Raw genomic sequence first — 12,548 nt, 5'->3', positions numbered from 1 at the left:
TGCTCCTGTGAAATGCTGGGTGAGCACAGAGGAGCAGCACTGGTGGGCAGGGGAATATTCATTGTTTGGGAGGGGATGGATGGAAACAAGTTGGGAGTCATGTGAATGCTGAACTGGCAATGCTGATGGTTCTGGAGAGCTGCAGGAACGAGTGGCTTTGTCATGGCAGGTGATGGATGAGCCCTGGCGGTGCAGGCTGGGCTCCTGCTGCCTGTGGATCTCCTGCCCACCCCCCTGTTCTGTCCCTGTGGGATGCAGAGTGCAGGGAGCTGCTCCAGCTGCAGACGTGCCCCAGCTCCCACTCTGAGCTGGGCACGTAGGGGCTGCTGATGGCAAGGTGAGAAACAAACCTTTGGCCTAAAAAGCAGGGGAAAAGTGGAGGGGAATGTGTCCCTGAGCCAGCCCTGAGTGCCAGCAGGAGCTGTCACAGTGTGCAGCTTCAACACACCTGCAGCACCTGCAGCAACAGGAACAGGCTGAGTTTCAGGTGATGCTGTGGTGAGTCTGCCTTGGGGTGGGATGGGATGGGATGGGATGGGATGGGATGGGATGGGATGGGATGGGATGGGATGGGATGTGGCCAGGCTGGGGTGTGTTCATGGTGTGCTCACCTTGGGGAGGGTTCATTCTCCCCTGCATCACTTGCACAGAGCTGCTGGGAGCTGGTCTTGGAGGACAGTGGTAGAGCTGCTGAAAGGACACGTGAGATTCAAACACAGGTTACACCTGCAGGTCAGGGTTACTCCCCAGCCTTTGTTTTCTGTTGTTTTTCAGCAGGGTGGTCTCCAATGCCATGGGAGGATACCTGGGGGCCTGGGATGTTTGTGGTCCTGGGTGGGTCCTGCTGTGGGGAATTGTGCAGGTTGTCTCTCTGGGCTGTTGGCTGGGATTTTGCTCATCCAGAGAAGAGCAGTTTGCCTAACTCAGGTACTCCCAGTGCTCCATTTACAGCCGTCAGGGAACCTTTCACATCATGTGAAAGTGCTTTTGGGATTTGTGGCTCTCACAAGCATCACTTTCTGTGCAGATGATGCACAAACAAAAAGGGAAAGCTGCTGCTGGCCAGGGACACCAGTGAGGCCTCCTGGTGGAGAGCAAGTTTGTCCAACCATGTTGTTGAACAAGACGTTTTCAAACAGTTCAGCTCTCAGATTACATTAGCAGGCTGGACCTTGGCCTCACAGGGGATTAAACATAGATCTGGAAGCTTTAATGTCTTCAAACTGAGTTATATACAATTGGCTGCTGCTATCACAATGCTCCTTCTCTTCCTTCTTTGGAAAACCCCAATTCCCATGCTGCATGTATGGGTTGGTTTTGTTTTCAGGGTTCTAAATTTGAGCTGCAAATAGTAGTGAAGCTTGTTAATAAACATCTGATCTTTGTGTAACTCTGGGAATAAGTGCAATTTAAATGATGGGCTTCACTTCTAACAAAGCCAAAACCACATCACTGCAATATTTTAATATGAAATCAGTTCCTCTGGCAAGATAGCACCTTGAAAAACAATGCTGAGTAGATGTTCAGCAGATAATAAATTCTAAACTGCTTCTTGTCACTGGAGTAGGTCCCTGATAAAGTTATTTTTCTTCCCAGAGTTCAGGGCTTGGGGGCTTGCAGATCCTTTGGAAAACCCAGCAGAAGTCTGGGCTGCATGAACACCAGGCAGTCACAGCAGTGAAATCCTAAACATCAGGGCCATTAACCTCTAGGTGTTGTTGTTGGAGTTAATTTAGCTCATGGCAGTTTTTGGAATTTAATTTTTCAAGGAACATTCTCACTATACAGGGTGTGTGTTACTACAAAACAGAAATTACAGCATTTCTGCTTCTGCAGGTCCCCCCACTGTTACTCCTGCAGACTGCTCTAGGAATGCAGGTCCCAAGTTTGCAAGCACAAATGGCTTTTATTTAATGTAATTCTGTTGCCCCTGCACAGAAATTCAATTTCACTTTTGTGCAGTGTTCTGAAATTAAGGAAGCCAGCTGAGCCTTGCTAGTCTGGCTATTTCCTCCTGGCTTTCAGGGTCATGTTGGGCTTTGTTTCCTGGACATTGTTTTTCTTACAGATCTAAAATCTCTTTGATATGCTGCGATTGTATTTTGATTTGGAAAGCATGCTGTAAAAATGAGTGTTTGGGCACACTTCTGTGTGAGTGACCTGGGCAAACAAGCTGTGCTCTGAGGACAGGCAGGAGCTGCTTTCCATTTCCAGTGCTGGGAGCACTTCAGACCCAGCCAGGGGTCCAGCACATTCCCAGCTTTGGGAATGCAATTCACTTCAGCCCCCAGCAAGGAAAGCTTTTTATTTCTAAGAGCAGCATTAAGCACGTGTTTAAATACTTCCTTGTCTAAATGGTTCATTAAAATATTTGGAACAAAATGTATGAGAAAACGAGAGGCAGGAATTCCATGGTATCCTTTAAAGCCCTTCCCTCTGAAAACTGCCTTTCCATAGGTGAGCAGTGCCAGCTCTTTAAGCACAGCTATTAAATTGTCTGTCCAGCAGAAAGGCTGAATTGGAGGTGTATTTTCAGGTTGTGTCCAATGACTGCTACCAATGGAGCGCTGATTCCCTCTGCCCCGCTCACCTACAGGAGAGGGGCAGGACAATCCTGCGGGATCCTTTGGAGCGGGGCTGTTCCACTTTTACATCTGCACCGAGGCAGCTTTGCTGAACTGGATGTGCTGGTGCAGCTGCCAGAGCCATTGCAACTTCCCTGGGGGCTCCTGCCTGTGCCCCAGCCCTGCTGTGTCCCTGCAGGCTGGCCCAGGGTGGCCCAGGGTGGCCCAGGGACGCTGGCCCGGCGGGGAGGGCAAGCGAGCACCGCAGTGTCCATGGCTGGCAGAGGCTCCTGGCAGTGCCAAGGCCTGGCCAGGAGGAAGGCAGGAGTGCCCTGGGCCCCTGGCAGTGCCAAGGCCAGGCCAGGAGGAAGGCAGGAGTGCCCTGGGCCCCTGGCAGTGCCAAAGCCAGAGCCAGGAGGAAGGCAGGAGTGCCCTGGGAACCTGGCAGTGCCAAAGCCAGAGCCAGGAGGAAGGCAGGAGTGCCCTGGGAGCCTGGCAGAGCCAAGGCCAGGCCAGGAGGAAGGCAGGAGTGCCCTGGGCCCCTGGCAGTGCCACGGCCAGGCCAGGAGGAAGGCAGGAGTGCCCTGGGAACCTGGCAGTGCCAAAGCCAGAGCCAGGAGGAAGGCAGGAGTGCCCTGGGAGCCTGGCAGAGCCAAGGCCAGGCCAGGAGGAAGGCAGGAGTGCCCTGGGCCCCTGGCAGTGCCAAAGCCAGGGCCAGGAGGAAGGCAGGAGTGCCCTGGGAGCCTGGCAGTGCAAAGCCAGGGCCAGGAGGAAGGCAGGAGTGCCCTGGGAACCTGGCAGTGCCAAAGCCAGAGCCAGGAGGAAGGCAGGAGTGCCCTGGGAGCCTGGCAGAGCCAAGGCCAGGCCAGGAGGAAGGCAGGAGTGCCCTGGGAGCCTGGCAGAGCCAAGGCCAGGCCAGGAGGAAGGCAGGAGTGCCCTGGGCCCCTGGCAGTGCAAAGCCAGGGCCAGGAGGAAGGCAGGAGTGCCCTGGGCCCCGGCAGTGCCAAGGCCAGGCCAGGAGGAAGGCAGGAGTGCCCTGGGAGCCTGGCAGTGCAAAGCCAGGGCCAGGAGGAAGGCAGGAGTGCCCTGGGCCCCTGGCAGTGCCAAGGCCTGGCCAGGAGGAAGGCAGGAGTGCCCTGGGAGCCTGGCAGTGCCAAGGCCTGGCCAGGAGGAAGGCAGGAGTGCCCTGGGAGCCTGGCAGTGCCAAGGCCTGGCCAGGAGGAAGGCAGGAGTGCCCTGGGAGCCTGGCAATGCCAAGGCCTGGCCAGGAGGAAGGCAGGAGTGCCCTGGGAGCCTTGCAGTGCCAAGGCCAGGCCAGGAGGAAGGCAGGAGTGCCCTGGGAGCCTGGCAGTGCCAAGGCCAGGCCAGGAGGAAGGCAGGAGTGCCCTGGAGCCTGGCAGTGCCTGGGCTGGCTGCCATTGTTAATGTGGATTAATTACTGCAGGCCATGGCTGCGGGTCTGGTGAAGGCCGCTCCAGCCAGAGCGACGTCGCTGCGGGGCTCCCTCAGATCCCTGCGAGCTCTGGGAGGAGACCAGGCCCTTCAGCAGCTTCTGCTCCTGGTACCCCAGTGAGAATTGCCCTCAGTTTGCTCCTTCAGAGCCTTTGCTGGGGGGGTCAGGTGAAGGAGTGTGACAGGAGCCAGGCTGCCAGGCCCTGGGTCCCTTGAGCTCAGGGCCTGTGGGGTTTTTTGGGAATGAGCCTCCCAGATCTCTGCCAAGGGACATGAAGGGATGATTTTCTTTGAATGGCTGGATTATCATTTCAGTTTTGTTTCTGGGGGATGGGGTGTCCTGGCTGAGGATGATCCTCCTTTCTGCCTGTTGGGATTGGATGCTTTGGGCTTTCCTTCCAAATGGAGCACTGACCCTGGGGTCCATGCTGTGCCAGACCATCCTCAAGCAAGGCTGAAGATTTCCATTTAGTGAAGCTGCACCTTGGAGTACAAAGAAATAGTTTAGTCCTCCTTTGTATGTGAGCATGTGGAGCATCACAGCACCAGCCTGCAGCGAGCAGGTTTCCCTTTCTTCCGTGAGCTGCCAGCTCCTGGGAAGAAACTGTGCCAAGCAGCAGCAATTATTCGCTGAGCAACACCCCAGACAGGGTCTTAAATATTTAATGTGTTATTCTGCATTCCTTCCCTCAGTGTGAGAGGGATGCAGTGCTGCAAGCACCGAGGCTCTGACAGAGCTCAGAGCTGCCTTTTCCTCTCACACCCCTCTGAGCTGCTGTCTGCAGACAGCATATCTTTGTACTCTGATGCTCCAAGTGAATCTCCCTTCTTAGCCAAAAGATGATATATTTAAGCAGTCTTTATTTGGGATCAAGCTGGGGGTTTGCTTCAACTGCAATTATTTCATCTGTCACCACTGTGCGTTTCCGTGCCAGAAGAATATCTTGGCTTTTCTCAAATTGGATATTTTTCTGGCTGCTTGCACGATGTGTGCTTGTGCTGTGTGGTTATTTGTAGGCTCTGCCAGCAGTAAGGGAGTAGTGCTGGGGTCTCCTCTGTCCTCTGGTGAGCAGCTAATGAAGCAGTTGCAGCCATCTGCACTGATGGGAAGGGACTTTGCTGCCCCAGCTCAGCATTATCCAAGCAAATTGAGCCCGGAGGGTGGGGCTGCCCAGGGGACCCTGAGGAGGGCAGGCAGCTGGGCTGAGCCACCTGAGTGGGGACTCCCCCAGGATTATCCCCTCAGCCCAGCAAAAGCCTCCTCAGAACTTTGCCCTCCACCATGAGGTGTAAACCCAAGGCTGAAGTGTGGGCACGGGGCTGGGCTGTGCAGTGACTGTCCCTGTTCATCCACCTCAGCCAGGGCACAGTTCTGGGTGGCTCTGACACACTGGAGCTTGCTGCAGTCACAGGGACATCTTCCAAAGCCTCAGTGGTTCCCACTGTCACTGCTGCACACGGAGAGGCAGGAGCTGGAGGGCTCTGTAGCAGTCCCAGATCAGTAACACTCCTTGTCTGCTGTCACTGCTGAGCTAAACACCTCTGGAGGTTTTCACTTCTGCAGTGTTCATTCCCTACCCTCTCTATGTCACACAATATAAGGAGCTCCATCTTGGATTATTTCCAAAATAATCTGCAGTTATACTGATTTTTGTGTTTACAAAAACCAGGTTCTTTCATCACAACAAAAGCAAAATAAACCAGAGCTTTGGATCATGGCTCAAGATGCCAAGAGCTAATTGTGTGTTTCCCTTCAATCTGCTAAACCATTGTGGAATAAGGTCTTTTAGACACCCAGTTGCTGGGAATGCTCTCTGCTCACCACACAGTGCCAACAACAAGAGCTGGAGCCTGTGGCCTTGTTTTGTGCTCCAGGACAGAACTCTTGACTAGAATTGTGTTTATAGTTTTTGTCTGTGGATACCCAAAGCCTACTATCTGGATTTTAGACCAATGGCTTCTTGGAAATATTTGTATTTTCTTCTGCATGATGCACTGCAGAAGTGGGCTGGTCAATATTCCTGTGCTGATGGGCATAGATGGAAGCTCTGGGCAAGCTCCTCACCCAGGAGCTGAGGATATCCATACTTTGGATAATCCTTTTAGCCTTGACAGCAGTTGTTACTACCAACAATTGCACACATTCTTCAGGTTCCAGGCTGACCACGTTAGCAGTGAATAATCCCTGTTTGTGCCCAGTTTAGTTCCAGTTCATGCTACCATTCCTCTGCCTTTCCCTGAAATGCCAGGAATGTGCATGGTTCAGCTGAGTCACAGCGGAACTGGGGCAGATTCCTCCACTGCACACCTGGAAGGACCTTGCAAACTCCATGGAAACCAACTGGAGATACAAAACAGCCCCCAGGGTGGTTTGGAGCATTCCCTGAGAATTCCAGGCAGTTCTGCAGTCTGTGCTCTGTCTCAGCTCAATTTTCACTCAAAGCCTTGGGCACAGTTCTGCAGTTAATGTACTTTGGGAATTTTTAAAATTATCTTTATTAATACCAATGGAAATTATACATATATAGATGAGTCTATTATATTTAACAATACCTTTTTAATGGCTTCATCATTAGATATTGTCTGTGCTTCTTTCTGGGCTACAAATGCCCTGAGCCAGTGCTCATTAGGAATAAACAGGAATGTCAGACCTTCCAGCTCACTTTGTTCACAGCAGTGCAGTATTTTATTTTCCTGTCCAGTCAATTTGTTAAAAAGCAGAACAAAACTAACAAACCTTATTTTGAAGTAACCTAAATGAGATATATTTTTATCATCCCTGAAGTGACCCCGTGTGCAATGAGATGTTTGGTTTGCTGCAGCTTTAATGACATTGTGTTCAGAATCTGGGTTATTTTTATGTTTTTAATTAATTTTCCATCTTTGAGCAGTTTGGAAAGAAACCAAAAGACTTAAATGGGATTTTAGCTGGAAAGAAAGAAGGGGAGTGATGATGTGATTATACTATTCTGTAAATTCAATAAGAATTAACTAACTTTCTGTACCCTAAATCCAGATCTTTTGGTAGAATTTAAATTTGATTTCTCCTGTTTCTACAGGGGGGGTTTGTGGCCACTAGATGTTGGTTTTCATGTTGTCAGACTGCTCCTGAGATTTTCCACAGCCAGGCTGAGTCTGGGCTGGGTGGCCAGGTAAAAAGGCTGGGCTATAACAACTGTGGGGGTGTAGCCCTCCTGTGTGGGGCTTGTTTTCCATCTTCCTCCCCACAGTGTGGGGATCTGTCTCATCCAGGGAGTTTCTCCACATCAGCTCCAGAAGCTTCTCCTGTCTTTGCCACTGTTCCTATATCTGATCTTCACCTAAAACAACCATATAGAAGTTGCACCAGGGGAGGTTTAGGTTGGATATTAGGAAATATTTCTTCTCTGAAAGGGTAGACAAGCAGTGGCCCAGGCTGCCCAGGGCAGTGCTGGGATCAGCACCCTTGGAAGTGCTCAGAAAACATCTGGATGTGCTGAGGGGATGTGGTGGGATGGATCTGGCAGTGTCAGGGGAACAGAGTCATCCTGGAGGGCTTTCCCAGCCTTGATGAGCCTGTGGCTTGTGACCCTAAGAGGGGTATTTTTCCTGAAAGCTGTGCTCTCAGGTGTATATGTATATATATTTATATATATTAATATAGAAATATATTATATAGTATTCACTAATGTATAATAATATATTACATATAATACATTATTTATTGTATATTAAAATACATTATTTATATATTAATATATTATTTTTATATATTAAAATAGGTGTCTTTATAAACAGAAATACACGTGCCTCTCCTGACTGAGGGTTTGGGTGCTGGGGAGTACCTGGGATGCCTGACTTCAGAAAGGAGAGCCAGGATTCCTAATGAAGCTGTAATCCTGCTCCTGGGGATTGTGCAAGGAGTCCCCAGGTCAGGAGAGCTCAGTGTCACCAGGGCTGTGCTGGGGCTGGGGCTAATCACTGCTAATTAGCATTTCCTCAGTATGCACAGCACACCCCTGCTGCACAAAGACACTGTCTGAGAAACATTTATTCATAGCACCAAGGGCCAAAACTGCTCCCAGCAGATTTTTTCTGCAAGTCTGGGTTAAAAACAAGGCAAAGCCCCACTGAGTGAGCAGGCTGGCACCTCCACAGCACACAGAGGGAAGCAGGAAACTGAATTATAAGTGAATGAAGTTCACCCTTTTCCATGGTTAAACCAACACCCAGCCACAAGGTTGGCATATGTGAGCCACCCCCTCAAAATTCAGCACCATTCACAGACCCTGAGCTGGGGAAGCAAACAAGTTGCAGGGTGGCAGAAGCTCCCCAAATCTATTTTCATGCTTTAGTGCTTTAGTTAAAAGCTATTTGGACAATATGGTTTGTTTCCATTTCTGTACAGCTAATTCTTGCTGCTTTTGTGGCCTCCTCCCTTCACACCACCCTGTTTATTTCTGTAAACAAATTAGGAATCTTGGCATTCAAAGTAAAGATTTGCCATTGATCTATGAATGGCCACTGTAAATATAATTAATGCAATTCTAATGTGAATTTTATGAACCTCCACAGACTGTACATGTTTATGGCTCTGTGAGCAAAGGCCTTTTGTGTAAGGGATAGAAATGGATGAGTGTAAGTAACCAATTAAAAATTATGGGGCTTTGGCTTATATTTCATTACAGCCTGTGAAAAAAACTGGCTTCACCCTCAAAATATAACTCCATGTTACATATATATAATGTTGTTATAATAAACCTGGAGTCATGCTCAGAGAGAGTAAGGGTGGTTACACCACACTGCATGTTAAATATTGCTGCTCAAAAGTCAGCATAATTAGAGGACTTCTTCAGTTCCTACAATTACCTGAACTCTGTGCTGCAATAATTCTGCAGGACAACTCCACAGGTGCCTTTTTGGGTAGAGAGCAAAAAGCCCCTGAGTGTAAAAGTCACTCAGATACAGAAGGATGGAGTGCTTTTAGAATATTGAAAATTGATCAGATTGTGGCTTATTCAGACCAATGTTTTTCTAATTCCTTCTTCTCGAATCTAGGAAAGGGTGATGGTTTTGTTGGTTGGGTATTTTTATTTACTCTCATGTTTAATGGCATGCTAAGTACTCTGAAATGCCAGTAATAAGGAAGAGAATGTAAAGTCATTGATATTTAAGGACATAGAATTTTTGACTAGTTCATGCTTTAATTTGATTTATACTTTAATCTTTATAATTTTATTCTTTTGCTGTCACCTCAGGACTTCACTGGAAACAGGAAGCAGCGTCTCAACCGACCCACTCAGGTACTGTAGCAATCATAGCTGCTAGCTGTAGGTCTGAGCTGACAGAAATGCCCTGTTCTGCACCAGCTGCTCATCTCACAGCTTCACCTTGCCCTGCCCAGCCAGGTACTGACCTGATGGCTGGATATTCCTAAGAGTGGATAATTTGCTCTTTTCTGGCATTTCCACTTGAAATTCAGTTCTGGCTTCCAAGCCTGGGTTTGTTCTGGGAGGAGCACCAAGGGGAGGGACAGAAGGCGTGTCTGTGCACAAACCACCTCTCTGTCAGGTTTTTACAACCTTCATGCTGCCCATATCTGACCTGTCCTGTCCTGGGAGGTGTGTGCTGCCTTGGGGACAGTTGTGTGGAGATGTCGCTGGTGTTTCTGTTGCTCAGCATTCTGATAAAAGCACCCACCCTTCAGGGAGCTCTGTCACAGGAGGCACTGCCAGAACTGGGGTTTTACTTTGATCACTCCATTTAGAAAGAAATGTTTGGCCCTGTTAACACTGCATATCAAATGGGTACTTTGCATCTTTTATTCTCATCCCTACACACTGAAAAGTGCATCAAAGGCACAGAATTCCTTTGATAAAGCTGGGGCAGGGTCCCTCCCTCAAATCAGCAGCTGGTTTGGTACAAGTCTTCCTTTGGAGATGCTCTGGGTTGAGGATGTGACTTTTTCCCACATGATGTCATTTGAACCTTGCTTGAACACAACAGTGGGAGCTGCTCTGTTTAACCTTATTCAAATTAAGGCCCCTCTGTAATTAATCTTCCATTCTTACCCAATGTAAAGTCTTCTGAAAGTGAAGCATTTGCCTTGTTGCCATTTCCTAGCAGCCTCCCCCTCTGCTGTGATATTCCCTTTGTCCTCCCACAGCAGCACTGGACCACGTTCAGTCCCCACTGTACTTCTGTCCCATTGCCAGTGTGAAGGGAACACTGGGCCTTTGTCTGGCAGGACAATGCAGGAAAAATCCCAACTTGCCCCTGCTCTGCTCCTCTGCAAATCTGTTTCAACAAGAGCACCGTGTTGCTGGGGTGTGATTTACCAGAGCCGGGTATTGCTGCCACCTTTATTGCAGGCTGGAAATAGATTTTATTACAATGGTTTTTCTTTCATGGAATATTTTTTTCCATGGGAGGAGGCTATCAGTGAGGAATTAGATGCATGCAGTGAATCCTTCTGAATGTTGAGGCCTGGGCTGAAATAATACCTGGTGGTGACCAGACAAGGATGTAAAAATGCCACTCTAACTACAAATTGAATAGTTTTGTGAAGTTTTAAAAATCTGGAGTGAAACAATCACAGAGGAGAAACTGAAGAAAACTGTTGAGATTTTATCAGATAAAACTGAGAATTTTTCTTAGTGTTAAATAGTTATAGAGGGAAGAGCACGTGATACCCAGTCCACTTCAGCAGGTCAAATAAGCCTGCTCTGGAGCTGTAATTAGACAGCATTAAGGCCATTATTTATTAAGTACAATGAAAGATAATGGAAGGCTTCTTGTTCCTGGATGTGTTCTCATGAGCCTGTTGAGCAAATTGGCCTTTGAACAGCCCAGAAAATGGGATGTACCAATTAACATGGCCCCATGTCCTGTCAGGTATTTCCTAGTCAAGGTACTCTTTCTGCATTTTACCTGCTCACAGATTTCCTGTTCCCATCACAAGGGACATTTCCCCTCAGTGAACCACTCATTGCTGGAAAGAGTAAAGGTTAATGTGAATATCTTGCTTCTGTCCATTATAAAGAGGAGAACATGTAAAAATTGGCATATTATATCTGTGTATATGTTGGTTGGCATAATTTCTTTCATAGCCTGCACAGGATTTATTCTGGATATTTTGAGTTGGCCTCTGTCAGCTTTCAGCTGGCATCTAAAAATATTTTGTTTCCTAGTATCTAAATTTTAACGTGGCCCTTCTGGAGGGGTGAATTGCCAGGCCTGTTCCAAATTAGCTGGAAATTTAAATGTTTGAGCTCTGCAGATATTTGGGGCGGATTTGTCATCTTCTGTAGCAAATTGATCAGCAGTGGTTGTGTGAGCCCAGGGAACAGATGTGCAGAAGGGACAGTCGGGATTAAGGGAATTAAGGGAACAGCAAAGTTCTTCCTACCCTTCTGCATGGGTACTTTGGCAGCTGAGTGGCTTAATAACCAAAACTAAAGGGTGGGATCAAATGGTGATTAGAATTCATCTGTGGGAGAGTGCAGAACTTTGAGAGCTGTCTGCAGCCAAAGAACTTTGTTTAGAGTTTCTGGAAGGTTTCTAGGCAGCAGAGCTGCCCTTCAAGTCAATATGGAAGGAAGAGACCTGAATTTATGTCCTGACTCTCTGGGCATCTCTGCAGAGCTTGTCACCAGCACCTTGGGCTGTCAGAGGGTGTCCCCAAGCCCGAGGGGTTGTGTGAGCTCTTCCACCTGCCCTGGTGGGGCAGGGATGCTCCAGGAGTGGTACCCAGGAATGCCTGCAAGGGTCAGGGAGGGACATCTGCTTTGCCAGAGCCTTGAACACCAACATTTGGCTTATTCTTTGTGCAGCCCAGGAATAACCCCCCAGCTTTGACATGGAGGCCACTTAGTGCACTTTTCTTTGTGTGCTGTGGTGTCCTGTGAGCAGCAAGGCCTTCCAACCTTCCAGGAGGAACTTCAGCATCTCTTTGCTAGCCCAAACCCTTGGTTTGTAGCCCTGCTCTGTACTCGCCCCATTTTTATTGTGGTGTGTGCAGGGTATCATGGATGAATATGGGATCCACACTGGCTGGGTCCCGTGGGATTCCTGAACTCCACAATACACAAGTGGCTACCATGAATTTTTGTGTGTGGCCAGTCGAGTGTTTCACCCTGGAGTCTTGAAAGACTTGTGGAAAATAATTGAACTACTGCAATTTCTGTGCTCCACCTAAATAGGGGGATATGCTGTTTATCTGGGGAAGTGAAATATTTTTCAGGATTGTTCCTGGCATATCACTCTAAAAGTTGAACTAAGTAAATAACAGCAGTTCAATATTAGTACTTTGTGAAAGATTGTCACCAGACAAGTCAATTTTCCTGCTCTGCCCAACTTTTGAAAGCAGTACCCCAGGAACTCCAGCAGGCACTGGTGTCGTGCTGGGGTTATTTTATCCCTCAGTGGATTGTTTTCCTTCAGCCTCAGAGCTCCAGGGGTTGGCAAGAAAACCACCCCTAAAAAAAGGAGGTGGTGCAATGTTCGATTTCCACTTGGCCCTTTTTTAGGGGCTGTTTTTGAAAGACTTGTCAG

The 12,548-nt window shown here is 48.5% G+C and overlaps 1 protein-coding gene across 6 annotated transcripts in view; it reads left to right on the top strand.

Annotated features, from left to right (window-relative positions):
- IQSEC1 (IQ motif and Sec7 domain ArfGEF 1) overlaps nucleotides 1–12,548 on the top strand; it is a 302,049-nt gene that overhangs the window by 149,670 nt on the left and 139,831 nt on the right. For 4 of the 6 annotated variants that reach the window (XM_066558298.1, XM_066558306.1, XM_066558299.1 and 1 more), the window contains one exon: nucleotides 9,254–9,298. The exons of the other annotated variants lie outside the window; for them this stretch is intronic. In XM_066558298.1, coding sequence (XP_066414395.1) covers nucleotides 9,254–9,298 — 45 coding nt within the window. The remainder of the gene's footprint in view (nucleotides 1–9,253; nucleotides 9,299–12,548) is intronic. 6 annotated transcript variants of the gene reach the window in all.

The sequence above is a fragment of the Molothrus aeneus genome, chromosome 12 (assembly GCF_037042795.1).
Source record: "Molothrus aeneus isolate 106 chromosome 12, BPBGC_Maene_1.0, whole genome shotgun sequence".
Lineage (NCBI taxonomy): Eukaryota > Metazoa > Chordata > Aves > Passeriformes > Icteridae > Molothrus > Molothrus aeneus.
The sequence above is the reverse complement of the archived record's forward strand: the minus strand, read 5'-3'. Positions and strand labels throughout refer to the sequence as shown.